At 42.9% G+C, this 17,845-nt stretch overlaps 1 protein-coding gene across 1 annotated transcript in view; it reads left to right on the forward strand.

Annotated features, from left to right (window-relative positions):
- Window positions 1-6,187: 6,187 nt before the first annotated feature.
- Window positions 6,188-17,845, forward strand: part of Slbp (Stem-loop binding protein) — a 49,412-nt gene continuing 37,754 nt past the window's right edge. Inside the window, exon 1 of the mRNA XM_084591478.1 lies at window positions 6,188-6,469. Coding sequence (XP_084447604.1) covers window positions 6,429-6,469 — 41 coding nt within the window. The 5' untranslated portion in view covers window positions 6,188-6,428. The remainder of the gene's footprint in view (window positions 6,470-17,845) is intronic.

Consider the following 17,845-nt stretch of genomic DNA (forward strand, 5'->3'; position numbering starts at 1 on the left):
TATAGCTTCACTTTTTTTTTTTTTTTTTTTATTTCCTGGCTTTGGTTCATACCATTTCACAAGAACACAACACGAATAACACAAAACAAAGTACATATTGGAAGGTCATCATCAGCCAATGTCAGGCTGGCTTCGTCTCAGTACATTAAAACTCCCGCAACGACAGCAAAGGCTCTACCCTTGAGAGCCATTCGGGAGGTTCAGCAGCCACTTTCTGTATGGCAATAAACCAATTCACACTTTCTCGAAAGTATATTCTAGCGGGTCGAGCATCCCTGTCGCAGTGATAGCCCGCCATTCTGGAGCGCCATATAGAGTGGAGGCCCATGAGCATGATTAAATCATACGTCTGCCAAGTTAGGCTACGGCGCCTACTACCGGAGTTTGTTGTCTCCACCGAAGAAGCTACGGGTGGGATTTTTGGTTATTACAGGGAGGTCGTCGCTAGTGTAAGATTTCTTTCAGTGCGTTTTTCTAATGAATATTTGTCCACTGTGAAACGAAAAAAGCTGTATCGCGATTTATGTGACATTGTTTTGCCACAACCCTTGTACAGAACCTTATACAGTGGAGGTCCGGGCAGAGATGTCTTGAAGAGAGTAAAGAAAATGCAGGTGTCGCCAGGAGCTAAGACATTTTTCTTTAAATTACACACCGGAACATTATCAGTAAAGAAGTTTTTGGAGGAAAGGGATTTTTTTTTACCGTGGGGGGCGCACTGTTTAATCTGCAAGCAGCCGGAAACAATAGACCATGTTTTTTTGCATTGTTGGGAAGGGGTTTATTTCTGGGATGTTTTGCAACGTACGATAAAGAAAGAATTTCCACTAGACTCCCACGGCATCCGGTATTTAAGCATTGATAACTAAGCTATAGCTTCACCTTGACATTGCACGCATTATACAGCCACTTTCTCATGCTGCGCATCACTGTCTTCATCAACTTCCACTTGTGCACAGTTTAGTCACAAAGCAAGACCATGCAGACAGAAAACATTTCAACATGTGGTTACTGAAAAAAAAAAAAAAAAAAAATCGTCTAATGCTCATTTCATGTGCCTTAGGGAAACCCTCCAAGGTTAAGCAGACTTGCAATAAAAAGTGATTACTCACTGCCATCCAACCGATGGCAGCCCTATTGCTACAAGAAAAGATATGCAGCTTTTTCAACCAAAGAGGTTTTGATAAAGCTGCATAGCTTTCCTTTGCAGCCTTATCGCTGTGCTTTGGTGGATGCTTATGAGTAATTACTCCCTTATTCCACTAGTCTTGTAGGTCAGAGGGGAAGGGGGTAGTTTGGTAACGCCGGGGGCTTCCATCGGCCGAGTCCGTAACTCTGTCTTCTTGGGCAGCCATGCTGTGCTACAGGCCACAACAATTTTTCAGACTGTTCTACGCCATTTCTGTGAGAGCAAAGCTTACTGCCTTCTTGTCGTTGTTTTATTCGTGCTGCGAATGGGTTTTACTCTACAAGTAGTTCTTTTGGTCATGGCACCACGGGTGCAAATCAAATGTTGCATTTTGATTGTTTTCGGAGTAATAAATGCACCTCTTGCTGCCAAAAAAATATCAACCAACCTGGAAGAACGCACATAACAATTTTTTTTAGATGAGTAGGATGAAGCTGTCTGCAGCATCCCTTTAGGGAAGCAGCAGTGCAAAACTTAAATGAAGGATGTAAAAGCTGAGAAGCTATGCTATATCTAATCGATAACTTAGACAAAAAAATTGAGTTGCTGCACATTAGTCCCATAGGCATCTGTACTTCGGTGAACCTCCGAAGTTTACTACTTTCTTTCTTGCTTTTTTTTTTTTTACATACTGCCCATCGAAATTTCTCAGCTGTGTACAGCCCAGCCAAGGAACTGAGAAGGCATTCCTTTCATTACAATTTCTCAAGAAATGCAACTGTGGGTGTGTTTTCTCTAATTCTGTCTGCTTTCTTACTAAACATATGAAATTTCTAATAGTACTTAGCCATACAGCAAGGGGAAGTTTGCTGCTGGAGAAGAGTAAAAATACTGGCATATTTCTGTAGATCTTTCCCTGTGATGACAATAGTAACAGAATATCTGTTTTGCAGGAATTTATATTTTCTCTAAGCTGGGGACGGTGGCGGCATTGGTATGGGCAAAATATTTTTCTTAGCTGTGGTAGCCAGCCTTATTTAACTAATAGCTATTTTTAAATTAGTAACTGAGTGCTTTAAACTATAGCTGTAATGAAACATTATTCGTCTTATTTAAATCACCTTCAGGGGCTCCCCCACGCACTAACATTAGAGGAGAGGAGAGGTGTCAAAACCTGGGAATTCACGAAGTGCTTGCAAGAGTATGGACGGAGGTCTGGTTCCACCTGGAGCGGGCATGTCGTCTCTTTAGCGAGCAGTTCTCGGAGCTGTGGTGTCGGCCGCCTGTCTTTTTTTTTTTTTTTTTTTTTTAATATCTAGGTTTGGGGGTGTGACATGGATGGTATAAGTAGGATAGAACTTAAAGAAAACAGCAGTTGCTAACAATGACCAATGAATGTTTCCCGGCATGTGTTTTACTGCACTGAACGGTAAACAATCAGTTTTTGATGTGTAAGTACACCAAACAAGCAAGAAGCATTGATGGTATTCTTCAGCTGGTAATTTTGTCTGATGGTTAGCTTCTTATTTAGGTAACCAGAAAGACCTTAAACAGACTATTTTCTGTGACGAAGAAATTGTGCATGGCAGTTACTGCAGACTTAAATTGTATCCGAGACTATAGAGGGGAAGCAGTTGTTATATTTATTTTTGTTGATGTGTCGCATAGGACAAGCAATATTTATGACTCCGACATTGATGAGAAATTGCAAATGAACACTTTACACAAGGGCAGAGGTCGTACTTATGAAAAAAAAAAAAAAAAAGAAACTAAAGAACAAGGACTACATAAAATGTGTTGAGAAACTATATGGCATTTCAGGTTACTAGCAAACCTAAGAATGCTGCAAAACATGTGCACCTTTGCACCATGATATAACAGATCAACATAAAGCTATACACGTGCAGCCTTTTATGCAATGCACACAGAAATTCCCAGTGCTCCTGCTGCTATTGGAATAAACGGTAGAATTTCACCCCTGGTGGGCACTTCACGCAGGTGCATTGAGCATCCAATGATGCAATATTGTATGCGTGACATTGCGAAATCCTTACAACTGCAAACATACTGCCTTATGCCGCCGTGAAACAGCAAGGCATAGGCTTCCACTGGGGATCACATAGCGTCGCTTCCATCTTGTGGCATGATTGTTATACTTGCACCGTGGCTCTGTCGCTTTGAAGTTAGGATTGTTATTGTATTTGCCGTACTCTCTTTCATGAGGAAGTCATAGTTTCTTCCACCATAAGCCAGCTAAAGACAATGTGTCCCTTTGCATACATGCTCGTCTCCCAGTGCTATTAATAAAATTCTCAGTAGTGTGCAAAAAAAAAAAATAACAAAATATCTTAGAAAAACAAGGGGGCTGTACATACCCCTTAGGTTGTGTGTTGGGCATCACTGCATCACTGACCTTCATTTTAATGGTGGGCTCGTTACTGCCCGCTATCTAGGCAGCGGGCAGTTACATCATCTTTTACTGTCAAGTTTCAAAGATATTCAGAGCAACATTCCTATTTCGAAAATTTACATTTTAAAATGTCCTGCCGTGTTTCTTGCCCCATAAAGCTAGGTATACTTTTTTATCTGGACGCGGAGTGTTCGACTGCCACAAAGAAAATATAGTTGAAAAAAGTCAGCAGACTGTCCTTCAGATCTGAAGCATTTGCTACATTGTACAGAAAATGCTTTGGACTTCTGCACACTATGCCATTTCATACACAACATGCAATGCTGCCAAAGGCAGTATGCCTGAGTACCGACTGCATTCGTGCCTCAGAAACAGTTTGTCCTACATCCAAGTCCAAAGTGCAGACATGGATCGTCCAACTGAGCTATGGAGACATCTATCTTAACACTGAGCGTATTCATCAGTGCCACCCTTGACTACAGCAACGGATGCAGAATTACCAGCATTACCGTATCTGTCATGTGGAATGTGATGAAACAGCGAAGCAGTGTGAGAACCTCCTTATAGTGCCAATGGCATCAAGACTACCAGAACAGAAGCTGTCATTAAGTTACTGGCCAGACAACAGAAAGGAAATCAGCAGCTCTTTATGTAGCCAACAGCCACTGTGACTAAACAATGTTGAGGAGAATGTTTTCTCTTCTTAGTTCGTAGTTCTGGTAAGTGGAGAATGAGGTGTGCATTTTTTTTTTTTTTTTTTTTTTTACCAGACAGACTATTTGAGAGAAAATAAAACAATCCTACTCACTGAAAATGAGGTTCAGTCATTTATTCGTCTTAATAAGCTTTGGCGGGTTGCGATGGTTCGGTACATACATCGCCACTAACTGCTCAGATGCTTTAAACTGAAGGAGGAGTCGAGAAAATGTGCAATAAGGAACTGTGACATCAAAGTTACACAGGCCTACGCGAATGGTATATAACAACACGAGCCCTTTCAAAGCAGTTATTTTCATAGCTGCAGATAAATCAGGTCATAAATGTACGGCGCTGCAGTGTTCTAAAAGGTGAGAGAATTGTTATTTTGAATCTATGGAGCAATGACCTGTAGTAGATGATTTTGGTGCACGAAATGCTGTTTTAAATACAATAAAGGTTATACACATATATTTCATGCAGAACTTTACAACGAACAAAAAATTTTAGAAATCTTGCAAACAAGGTCCAGCGATATGTATACATTGAGCATTATCGGCAGGTGGCCAGCTTCCACGATACACACGTCTTAGGATCCGGGATTTAGAACTGACATGAACAGTCGTTCCTTCAGGAAGAACGTTAGTCACTACTTGACTAACGTTCTTCCTGAAGGAACACCAACCGGAACGACGCCCCTTTTTATACTGGTATTTCGAGGTGATTAAAGTTTACCACTGCTACTAAATAGTGGTGTCGAAGTCGAGGTCAACGATAAAAATGACAGCGAGATCCCATTCGACTACGCACTCGATCGGAGACGAGTTTGTCGCATCCCATGTGTGGCGCTACTTGCGCTGTACACCTTACTTCCGGATGATCCAAAGGCAGTGACTCGTGTAAATTTCGGGAAATGCAAGTAAGTACTTGCGATATACTGCAGGCATGTTCCATCGACAAGAGCGGGCTGACACGCATTGCAGAACTAGCGTCGCAGAGTCCACAGGTCGGAGATGGTGCTATCTGTAACTAAGAGAACGCATGGGAATATCACAGCTTGCTGCTTGACGAACAGCAGTACGCGAGGCCGAAGCTCAAGGAGTATTATAACAAGTGGAAAGGAACACGTACGGCCACACGGCTACGATATTCAAACTACAATGCCAAGAAACCCGTCCGCCACCATCGCCACAGCCATGTCCGGCTTGCGAGCGATCACGGAGCCGGCGACACTGGCAACCAGTATCGGCCTATCCATAGCCTATCGCTTGAAACGGCGACGAGAGGCGGCAGACATTTTACAAACAAAACAAAACAAGGCTACGTCACATCCGGCAAGTATTTCTTCTCACTTCTTTCAACTGGCGCATGCGCAGAAGCGACGGAGCATTCCAATAAAGAAGGTCTGGTGGCGTTTGTCAGTTCCTATTTTTTTAAACGTAATCTTTAAACGTAATCTTAAACGTATATATTTTTAAACGTAATCAGAAAAACGGCTACTTAAAAATTCCTCGTCGATGTTTTGTGCCTTATTTCGGTTACTGCGTTTGTGTATTTGTATGTGTTGTGTAGTTTGTGTATTATCTCTATGCCAAACCATAAAGTGCCATAACTGCCATAACTTCAGCCTCAGCAACGTTTTTAGCATAATGTTTAGAATCTAAAAACGTTGGCGGAAACGCTAGAGCGCTCAACAACAGACAAAAATGCTAAAATGACTACAAAAACTACTAGACGAGTACAACTGTTTTAAAATTTGATGTAGCCAACCTCAAATATTTTGTGAACTAAAACTGCAGTCTAATTAGTTAAAAGACATTATAAGGTGTCCACTCAGTTGGCATGCCAACCATGCCAACCTTCCGTGAAGAAGCACCGGAAGCACCGTTTTTCGTGTTCTGTAGCCAACAGCAGAGGGCCATGCAGCAGCCACTTCCGGTTTCTTCGTGGTGCGCGCGCATTTTGGCGCGAAGTTGTGGCGCGAAAATAGCTCATTGTATGTTACAGACCGTCGCTGGCTGTCGCTCTGATGGTCTGGGTGGTGGACGAGAAATATAAGGCAGATAGGTGAAAACTTTGAGCGAAGTTAATTAACAGTTGACTAACTTGGTCAAAGAGTTTCTGGAACTTCTTAGGTTAGTTTTCCACAGTTTTCCAACACAGAAGCCTGAAAGAAATATATAGAAGCTGAATATGGACACCTCTGAAGCTGCCCAGGTTCTTGAGAAGCAAAGGTCAGTAGAAATTTGTAAAAAACAAAAAAACAAACAGGCCTTTCTTTCCATGTGATGTGCTGCAGTTGCGTTGTTTTGCCTGCGGTCAGCATTTTTTAACGGTGGCTGTTCTGAATTCGTATTGTTTTGTGGCGGTATTCCTGCAACTACGCAACGTTTCCATTTTCGATTGCTGGTGTGGCCAAGCAGTTTTGTATAATGGTCTGTGGCGCCCGAACATATTTACTCATCAGGGTTTTTTCTCGACTTCTATGACTACGCTCTCTATGGCTTGTGATCTAACTATTTTTCACTTAGCGTGAGGTCATGCATTGTTCCGCGGTGCGGCTGCGCCACCCCACTATGTGCAATCCGCAGCCCCTGTGTCGTTCTGCCAGCAGCCGGGAGGATAACGGTCTTTTAGCTGCCGTCCCTGGCATGTCGAACGTTGTTCTGAATGACCAAGTCAAATGCTCATCTGCTTGCAGTGTTTGACGCTGTGAATGAAAGCGGAGACCATATTTTTTACAACGAGCGCTCTACACACTTACGTGAATAATTTTACACCGTGCTGCGGCATTTATCGCTTTTGTCGTGAAATCGAATCGTTCCGCATTTGAAGTACGCAGATAAACACAGCCTTGAAGGGTTAAGTTATCGGCCACCGTGCGAGACGAGATGCTCGTTAATTGGATTGAAGTAACCAGTGCAAACTAGGTTTATCTATTGTGATTTTAGCGAATTTGATCTTGGAAGGATTTTGTTTTTGCAGTGGTGACAATAACTTTGTACATAACTGATTTCTCATTCAAAAATGCCCCGCCCGAGTTAGAGCTCGGGCTTGTTTCGATGGAGGCGTGCTCGTGTACTGTGCGATGTTAGTGCACTTTATACAGGTGTATGCGGGATCGAATGTCGGCCGCGGCGGTCCTTTTTCGATGGATATGAAAAGCAAGGCGCCCGTGTATTGTGCGATGTCGGTGTACGGTAAGGAACCCCATGCGTCTCTGAATAAACTCGCTGAGTGGTCACTTAAAATAAATGCCACATTAGAGAAAGAATATCATGATGAAATAGAGATAGATGAAAGTGATCAAAAATTTACTGAATGCATATTATCAGCAGCTGCTGCACTGTGTATTCCAGACATCAGGACTTGCACAAACAAAACAAAAAGTATGGTGGACAAAAGAAAGCAAACCGGCAAAAAAAAATTATTCCCAGGAATCCTACTGCAGAAAATGTGCTTGCATTTAAAAAAGGTTCGGGTAAGAATGCTGTATGTTTGACACAGCACTGAAAAAACACTGCAAATAATATCTATCTTGCATAAATAGTTCAATAACAGAGGTCAGTATGAGGACTACAAACAACGTTTTACACTACATGAACTAAATGTAGTATTATCATTAGGAAAAAAGACAGCACCAGGTTTAATGGTCATTATGATATGCTAGCCCACCTCTCTGAAGTCGCTGTCGAGGCTCTGTTGAAATTCTATAATAAAATATGGATAACAGGAAAGATACCCAAAGCATGGAAACAAGCATTTATAGTACCCCTCCTTAAACCGGGCAAGCCACCAGCAAGTCCTAGCAGTCATCAGCCAAGAGCACTTACCAGCTGTCTAGCAAAATTATTTGAAAGTATTGTAAATATCAGGCTTGCCTGTTTACTGGAAACATGGCAACTTTTAGACCTTTATCAATGTGGATTTAAAAAGCATGTTCAACCACTGATCACTTTGTCTGCCTAGAAAACACCGTCTATGAAGCATTCATCCACAAGCAACATTGTATCAGTCTTCTTCAACCTGTAGAAGGCCTACGGTACCACATTGAGGTTTGGGACCGTGTGTGACCTAGCAGAGCTAGGTATCCTCGGAAGGATGCCGAACTGCTTGAGTGACTTCCTAACCAACTGTACATTCAAAGTCTGCTTAGGCTCAACTTTTTCAATGAACATTATACAGGAAAATTGCTTTCCTCAAGGCTGTATATTAAGCACCATGCATTTCATAGTTACGATAAATTCCATAGCAAATGCAATCTCAAGATCCATAATGTATTCACTTTATGTAGATGATCTCCAAATAGCATGCACTTCCTCCAGCTTGTCAAGCTGCAAGAGACAAATGCAGATGGCTGTAAAAAAAATGTCTTCTTGCACAGACAAAAACAGATTTAAGTTCTCTCCACAAAAAACAGTAGCTGTTTTATTCTCGTTAAAACGAGGCTTGCAAAATGACCCTACACTTCACCTGAACCAGACTCCATTAGTTGTTCAACAAGAACAAGTTTTTAACATAAAAAAACAAACTCACCTTTTTATAACACACAAACATTCTAAAGAAGAAAGCTTCCGAAGTCGTTAATGTGTTCGAACTGTTGTGTAAACATTGAGTCTAATAGGGACATATTTATCATTCTCTGGTATGCTCTAATGTCTGACTGTGGCTTCAAGTATATTGCTTAGCAAGGCCATCCTACAAACGCTTAGATCCAGTTCATTATCTTGGTTTACGGCTATCATCTGGTGCTTACAGAACGTTCCCAATAGCCAGCCTTTACGTAGGGACAAATGAACCTGCCTGAGACTGTTAAAGAACTGCACTAACTTGTACATACACCTTCAAAATCCATTCTTAGCCTTAAAGGACTATAGACACCAAATTTTGGTGGCATTTTTCTTGTTAATTGTGCGTGAGTCATTCCTGTATATCGATCCGCACGCAGTTTTCGCCTACGACCGCTAAATAATTTATAATTGAATTTTCTTTTCTCACCAGTTTTGGTTTCGACATCTGAGAGATGGCTGTGACGTCACAATCATGTCTTGATACACGGCATGAAAAAAATGGGATGTCACTCATTCCTTGCTTGTAGTGATTCCTGTTCTTGAGGCAGGCTGGCTTTATCATTGTAGTGAATTCAATGACACAGCAATGATTGTAATGCTGTATTTTCATCCCTCGCGTGACCTAGACTTGACTGTGATGTCACAGCCATTGCTTGGCAGTTGAAACCGAAACAGGTGGGAAAAGAAATTTGATTGTAAATTATTCAGCAGTAGTAGGCTAATTTAACGTGGTGATTCGTGTACAGTAATGTCCTAGGCATCACTACAATGTTAAAATATGAACCCAAAAATTCATTGTCTATAGCACTTAAACATCTGTTATTCTATTGTCATGGAATGTCCATTCCGACTACTCTTTGACAACAAGCCCCAGGCAATTAAGCCATTGCTCTTACGGTTCAAAGAACAAGGCCAGCAGTTAGGCATACGGGATGAAATATCGAATATTGCTCCAAGACATGAACCACTGCTGCCATGGTACACTCTCCCCTCAGTTTATGACCACACATTAACACACTTAAAACCAGTACACCACATGAACATATTAAGGCCATTTTTTTTTTACCCTACACCAGCTACACTGGTGTAGAAAATCTCAATACCACTAATGGTTATTTGCTACACTAATGTAGCTGATGTAGGCTAAAAAAATTGGCTCTTTATTTCAATCTCTTGCCATTGTTTTATGATGGGCCATTTCTGCTGGGGCTCTGCGAAAAGTTTCATGTTTTCACAATCTGTTCTACTATGTCTGTGGTACCTCTGTACCAAGAAACATCAAGGCGCCGTGTGGAATTAGAAAACAGCTTTGAAAAATATCAGTTCCATGTATTCCTACGGGCGCTAGGCCTACTTTTCGCCCCTAGTCTGTTGTGGCGTCGCAAGCGTCCCCTTTGTTTCTAAACACAGTGTTGGTCTGTAGACCTTCTCCGTGTTTACAAACAAATAAGGTGATTGAGGTGGCGTTGCAGTTGTCACCAATCCCATGATAGGCAAAAAGCATGGGAGCAGCACTGTGGTCAAGCCCCGCAGATGTTGTGTGTACTGTGCGACACCATAGACCCCGAGCACCCGCACCTAGCCGCATCGCTGTGTCTGGGGAAAGGGGATCCTGTTGGTTGAGCCGATGCCAAGTGCTTGGACCTTTAAGGTCCCTCTACAGAGGCAACACACCACTTTGGCCTACGCTTCCCATAGGCGGCACCTCTGGGCTGACCCACCCGGAGGCAATCGGCAGTCGCCTTTTCCTGTCCTCCCCTCTATCTTTCACTTTCCTATCTTCTATCCAACACATGTCCTATCCCCTCCTCTCTTCTTGGTTTTTCCTTCTTCCAGGCAGCAAGGGCTAATCTTGTATGGCTGACCACCCTGAGCCATATTGGGTTATCGTTAAGGTATTGGGCGCGGGCGCCACCACTGGAGCAAACGGCGCTAGCGTCGACCGAGGGGAGCAAGTGGGATCACGTGACTCCTTTTACTGCGGCTGGAGCATACGCTCAATCGAATTTGGGAATTTGTACATTTAAACGGTAATTGTCGCGTTTTGTTTTTTCGGTAGTTTTGTTGATAATGAGTGGCAGCATTGCAATTTTTAATTCTGCATCGTTGCTGGGGTTGCTCAAGTTTATTTACGCTATTGCCACGACCCGTTATCGCTCTCGATCTGGACGTACACGACGAAACCGAAAGCCGGTGCAAGCTCCGATTGCTACCAGAAAAATGAGCTCACGGAATCTGCCTTATTCAAGATTTGAATGGGCAAATAAGCGAGTGATCATTCTTATGCGTGCAGCAGACCTTTCAGCCAGTAAGATTTCGTTCATGGAGTTCGCACTGAACAGTTCGGTGAGTAGCACCAGAAGTGACTGCACGCGCATTTTAATTTGCGCTTATCACTTGTGAAGCTAACGAAGACGTATTGCTGGCAAGATGGAGAATATGCTGCCTTCACGAAGCAGTACGCTCCCAGAACAAAAAAGGATCGTGCAAAAACAGGTCTCATTCTTCTGAATGAAGGCGTTGGCACGGAAGTTTCACTGAAGTGAACTAGACATTCTGCAGCCACAGGCAACGGTATGCACGAGTAGTCTCAGGCAGCGTCTGCAGCGCTGATGTAATTTCAAATGTCAGAGTACGTGAATAACTGGAAAATAGAGCATTACATGTTCTGATATGCTGAGGTATGCGTCTGCAAAGCTACTCTGCGCTGGAAAAACAAATATGTGCGCCCGAACCATGATTGCCAATGACTGGTTCGCTGTGTGGGAAGCACCTTTTCACACTTGCTGTAAAAATTAAACCACATCTTCCCTATATTCTAACTTGTCTGTTCTACTATGTTCAGGTGAACGGCACCGCTTCCGCCGGCGCTATTTGAAGGCGGTCAGCATCAGTCAGGCGCCTGGCTGGCAGCTGCTGCTGACTGGTTGTGTGGAAACTTCAGTTCCTTCCATAATGGCAACAACGCTGGCCCACGCTTCGGCAGCTAGCTGACTATGAAGTGCTGTCATGCTGAATGAATGGACGATAAAAATATATCAAATTAAGCTTAAACAGGCCCAAACCAAAGTGTAAATAAATTAGTGAATGCAGCGTTAGTGGGCGCAAATAAACTGCATAGGAAACGATCGCACAGCAGCAGTTCAACGTGTGTTATCCCACTTAGTGCGTCACGCGGGGCTGCCGATAGGTGGCACCACGGTATGTCCTTGCGCCCAATACAGCTGGTGTGGGCAGGGCATTTTTTAAGTCTCTGACCTGCCCCTTGTTGGACTTTACGGTGGGTGGCTGGTACCTTAACCAAACAATAAATCAAATTTCATGGATTCTTCCTTTTCTGCACTGATCGTCCTCCCGCCAGAGAGGGCGCACCGATCTGATGAACAAGTTCTTCATAAAAAATGCCAACAGTTTTCCCCGCTTTCATGCCATTCACTATGAACAACCAGAAAAAACTGCCCGTTAAGTCTCGCCATTCGTAGTGACAAAGACTCTTACAGACGCAATAGGCCAAGGCTACAAAGTCAAAAAGCTACCAAATTGTGACCTCCTTTTAAAAGTGCTTTACAACCACCAGTGAAAAAAGCTAGCAGTCGTTACATCATTCGGGGACATCCCGGGGACATCCCTGTCACAATCGCCCCACACTGCTCACTCAGTACAGTTCGTGGGGTCATTTCAGATGACCTCAAATGTCTGACCGAAGATGAATCGCTCGAAGGATTCAAGGATCAAAACGTCATTAATGTCTATCGAATCAAGGTCAGGAGAGACAACAAAGAGATTCAAACTAAGCACATCATCCCAACATTTGCACTGAGCACCCTTCCCAACTCTGTTGAAGTAGGGTGCAAAAAACTGCAACTCAGACTGTACATACCTAATCCACATCACTGCTACAATTGTCGGAGATATGGCCACAGCTCTTAGAGCTGCCGAGGCCGACTCACCTGTGCAAAATATGCCTCCAATAAACATGCCACTAACAACTGCCATACTGAACTGAACCTTTAAGTAAACTATGAGGGCAACCACCCAGCCTGCTCACGATCCTGCCCAACATAGAAGAAAGAAAAAGAGATTGTAACCTTAAAAGTCTCCAAGAACATCATGTTCAGAGAGGCGAGAAAGTGGCTTTCATTGGTCCAAATCCCACCTTACTCCGTTGTGACGCAACAGGGCGCAGCGTCGCAGCGGACTAAGGCACTCGCCCAGGCCACTGGTAGTGACCCAGGTACAGTGCCATCCACGGCCATGGAAGATGCAGCTGGTGCTGCTCCTTTGTCCCCAAAACAGACTTCACAACCCTCCAGGTCTGTGGGGCCCAAGGCCTCTTCTCACACTGGAAGGCCTACGTCAAACGTTCCTGTGCGTTCGCAGTGTTCAGCGCGTCTGAAGATGCGATGGACACAACACGGTAGTCCTGTGCCGTCGTCACCTGAAAGACGGCGGGACTCCTTAGAGTGAAAAAAAAAAATGACAAGTCCCAAATCACAGGGCCAAAAACAACATAGTCTGTTTCACTCATATAGATTAATACGGCTTTTGCAATAAACTGGAAAGTCTTCCGCCATCAAATGCATGCAGGCTCTCGGGCAGTTTTGCCATCATCGTTCAAAACAATATTGCAGCTCGTGAACACAGGCTCAAAACTCTGCTAGAAGCAGTAGCTGCCACACTTGTTGCATACAAAACTATCCTAATTTGCAGTGTTTCTATAGAGCCACACCTGAAAATAACACTCCATGATATCGAAGATCTTTTAACCAACTTCTAGATCCATTCTTGGTAGTTGGAAACTTTAATGCCCACTGTCCTTTCTGGGGGAGTGAAAAAATGTGAGGGGCCAAGTTTTAGAAGATTTTATTCTGTGCAATAATGTTTGCTTGCTGAACACTGGAAAATCCACTTACTGCTCCCCGAGCTATGAGAAAATGAGTTTAATTGATTTATCTTTTAGTTCTCCGTCTGTTTTTAGCGATTTTAAATGGGATGTCTTGGATGATCTGCATGGGAGCGATCACCTGCCTACAACAATCAGCCTAACATAATCACTATCTATCATTCAAACAAAACCAACATGTTGGAAAGTGCACTTAACGGACTGGGAACTTTTTCAAGAAAACTCTAACTTAGAAAAATTATTTGCAGATCTTAATGTTGACGAGTTTAATTAAAGGTTTACCACTTGTATTTTAGCTGCTGCATGCCAAGCCATCCCTCAATCATTTGGAGTAGTGTGAGAGAACCGTAAAGTGTGGTGGACACAAGATTGCAGGGAGGCAAAAAAAAAAAAAAAAAAAAAAAAACAATAAGGCATGGGGCAACTTCGTAGGTACTCCACACTGGAAAACCTCATAATTTGCAAAAAGGCTAGAGCTAAAGCGCGCTATGTGCATAGTAATGCTGAAGACGCGTCATGGCAGCATTACATCTTGTCTATAAACAGATAATATCTAAGAACATGTGGGAGAAAGTAAACAAGCTGAAGGGAAAGTACTCCCCATTTACAGTTCCTCTTCTCACAGACACAAATGTCCAGACCAGCATTGAAGAGCACGCAAACATTTTAGGCGAACATTTTTTCCTTGGTATCTAGCTCATCACATTATTCAGAATCATTTTTAAAGTATAAAAGCCAAGCAGAAAGACAAAAAATTACAACTGGCAATGTTCATGAGCCATACAACAGTTCCCTCACACTACAAAAAATAAACATTGTTCTTTCTTCCGGTAAACAGACAGCACCAGGCCCAGATAAAACACACTATCAAATGCTAACTCATCTTTCTTAATCTGCAGTTGAGGCACTCCTGAAATTTTTTAATAAGGTATGGATGTCCGGAGAAATACCACAGGCCTGGAAGAAAGCTATTATTGTTCCTTTACTGAAACGTGGAAAGCCACAGACAACACTGCCTTGCCGTCTTTGTTGATTTAGAAAAAGCTTATGGCACGACATGGAGGTTTTGAATCCTACGCAACCTGGGACACCTCTGCATCCGTGGCAGAATGTTAGAATGCTTGAAAGAGTTTTTGTCTGACCATTCATTTCAAGTTAGTCTCGGTGCCACTCTGTCAAAGCATTTCACTCAGGAGAATAGTGTCCCACAGGGGTGCATTTTAAGTACAACGCTGTTTATAGTAAAAATGAACTCTATAGCAAAAATAATCACAACAACCATCATGCATTCAGTCTATGTAGATGACCTGCAAATGGCGTGTACATCCTCTAATGTATCAACATGTGAGAGGCAAATCCAGTTAACAGTAGATATCTAGCGACATGGGCAGATAGAAATGTTTTCAGGTTCTCCGCACACAAGTCAGTAGCTGTTTTATTCTCACTTAGACAAGGTTTGCAAATGAACCCCACAGTCTACTTCAATGATGTTGCTCTACAATTAAAACATGAACATAAATTTCTAGGCATTACTTTCAACAGAAAGCTGACATTCCTCCTCCAGGTAAACACACTAAAAAAGAAAGCCTCCCGATCTTTGAACATACCTAAAGTGCTGTCACATAAATGCTGGGGATCCGACAGGACATACCTTTTGCAGATTTATTGTTCAGTTGTACGTTCGGGCTTATACTATGGCTGCATGTGACCCTCATACCTGAAACAGCTAGACCCAGTCCACAACCTAGGTTTGCGTCTTTCGACCGGTGCATCCAGGCCATCGCCTATGGCAAGTCAGTATGCAGAAACAACTGAACCGTCACTACAAGACAGAAGAACCATCCTTACATTTTCATATGTTCTGAACATCCGCTCATTATCCAAACATATGTTACCCCATACTTACAAGTGCTTCTCGAGAACATTGTTCAACGATAAACCCCAAGCCATCAGACCTCTCATACTCAGTTTTGAAGAGCAATGCCAAGAACTCAACATACTGGATACACTCCCTGATATTGCGCACAGACCTGACCGACTGCTGCCTTGGTACAAATTCACTGCCTTATATGACCTCTCATTAACACACTTGAGGAATACAGTGATCGCACAGCATTTTATACAGATGGTTTCAAGACATTACTTTATGTTGGCAGTGCTGTAATAGAATACGAATGGGAAAAATAGTAAGGTTGCCTCAGTGTGCCTCAGCATTTACCACCGAATGTTATGCCCTATCCCTAGCAATAGAAGAAATAGTCAAAAACAACATTGAAAACAGCATCATTTATAGAGACTCCCTCAGCATACTTATATCACTACACCCCAAAAATGCAACAAAGCCTTCATTCAGTAGGGGACATAGCCCACAATATAGTAATGGCAAAAGCAAAAGGGCTTAATATTAAATTCTGCTGTGTACCAAGCCATGTTGGAATCAATGGTAATGAGAGGGCTGACGTATGTGCCGCAGCTGCCTGTAATAGTCAACTACAGAAAGTGAAAATTCCACACAGTGACGCTATAAAATTTATGCAATGAAAACAAAGAGAAAAATGGCAGGGAGCCTGGAATAATGAGGTAAGCAACAAGTTACACCTAGTAATGGCAGTTATAGAAGAATGGAAAACATGTAGTCTTCAAGAACGTTTTGTTGAAGTATTTTTATGCCGCCTTCATATTGGACACATGCACTTGACACATAACTTCCTGCTAGCAAAGAAAGACAAACCCACATGCAAACATTGCAGAGAGGTGGTCACCACAAACCACATCTTAATATCCTGCACGAAACTCGATAAGCTTAGAAAAAAGCATTTCTCAGTTTTATGACAAATACATTCCTCTACACCCCAGCTTACTCCTAGGAGAAAATTCACTAGTTAAAACAACTTCTTTGGTTGATTTCTTAAAAGATGCAAACATCCTAAATTTACTGTAATGTTCTAAATTAGTATTTTAACTTCCTCTCGCAAAACAGATATGTAAACCTTGCATTTGGCGCATGATGGCCTTAGCTGCCTATGTGCCATAAAACCCAACACAACGCACTGTGGCCAAGCTTGTCAAGAGCATGTTATTGTGATGTGCAGGCGCCTTTTTGGCAGACGAAATAACCATGTACTCGGGGGTTTACTTGAACGTGACAAAATTCGAGTCAGGTCTCCTTTTAGAGGGAAAGGGCTAAACTCAGAGGAAAAGAGCAAAGCAGTCGCGCGTTTCTCATTTAAAACTCTCTTTTTCTCTCGGATAATCGACTCAACCCGCATTCTGTCGAGTTTATGTACACAAGGCGTGAAGCCTCAGCAGTGACAAGTGATACATGGAGAAACTCCCCATACACGGCGTGTAGCGTCCGATCCCGCACGCCATACCATGCAAATGGAGAGTGGTTCCAGGCGCACAAGCGAAGCGTTGCTGCCCGGCAGGGGAAATGAGCAACGTTCTTATCTCGCCGAGCAAATTAGCTGCGAAACGCATTGATAATTGCAAAGCTTTGGATGCTTGCAACTACTTTGAGCTGAGTAAGTAAACTGATTTTCCTCGCTTGTAAACAGCGCGCCCAAACCCAAGCTGGAAACATTATTGCAGTCTCTTATGATTCTTCACACCGAGCGGCAAATGGGCGTTGTTGATAAGCACGAAGCCTCTCGCTAGCCTCGAGCGGCTTTTAGGTAAGCATGGCAACAATGGCAAGTGCACTGCGCCTTGGCACCGGAAGGATTTGATTATCCTGGCATTATTCGTTGAAATCACCACTCTGCACGCCTGTTGTATCTGCTCTGTGGGCAGCTGTTAGCATTAATGATCGCAGTTTCATCACAGGTATTCTCGCTTTTAGCTTGCATTACAATTACAAGCTGCAGCTGTCCCGCTGGTTCCGTAGTTATGACGACCCATTCAGTCCTGGCCACCGTGGCTGCGTTTCAATGTAGGAAAGACTCAAAATGTGACAGTGTGTCATGCAGTACGTATATAGCTCATGTAAAGATTCTCAGAGTGAAACACAAGCTCATATGTTGATCGACAATGCTGAACCCCACAACTCGCATTCACAATTAGCCGCTCTGAATGCAACTAAAACTGCTCGGTACATAAAAAAATACAGCTCCAATCGAGCAAATCAGTGGCTGTCA

Source organism: Amblyomma maculatum, chromosome 1 (genome assembly GCF_055883805.1).
Source record: "Amblyomma maculatum isolate TAMU_Amacu chromosome 1, ASM5588380v1, whole genome shotgun sequence".
Taxonomy (NCBI): Eukaryota; Metazoa; Arthropoda; class Arachnida; order Ixodida; family Ixodidae; genus Amblyomma; species Amblyomma maculatum.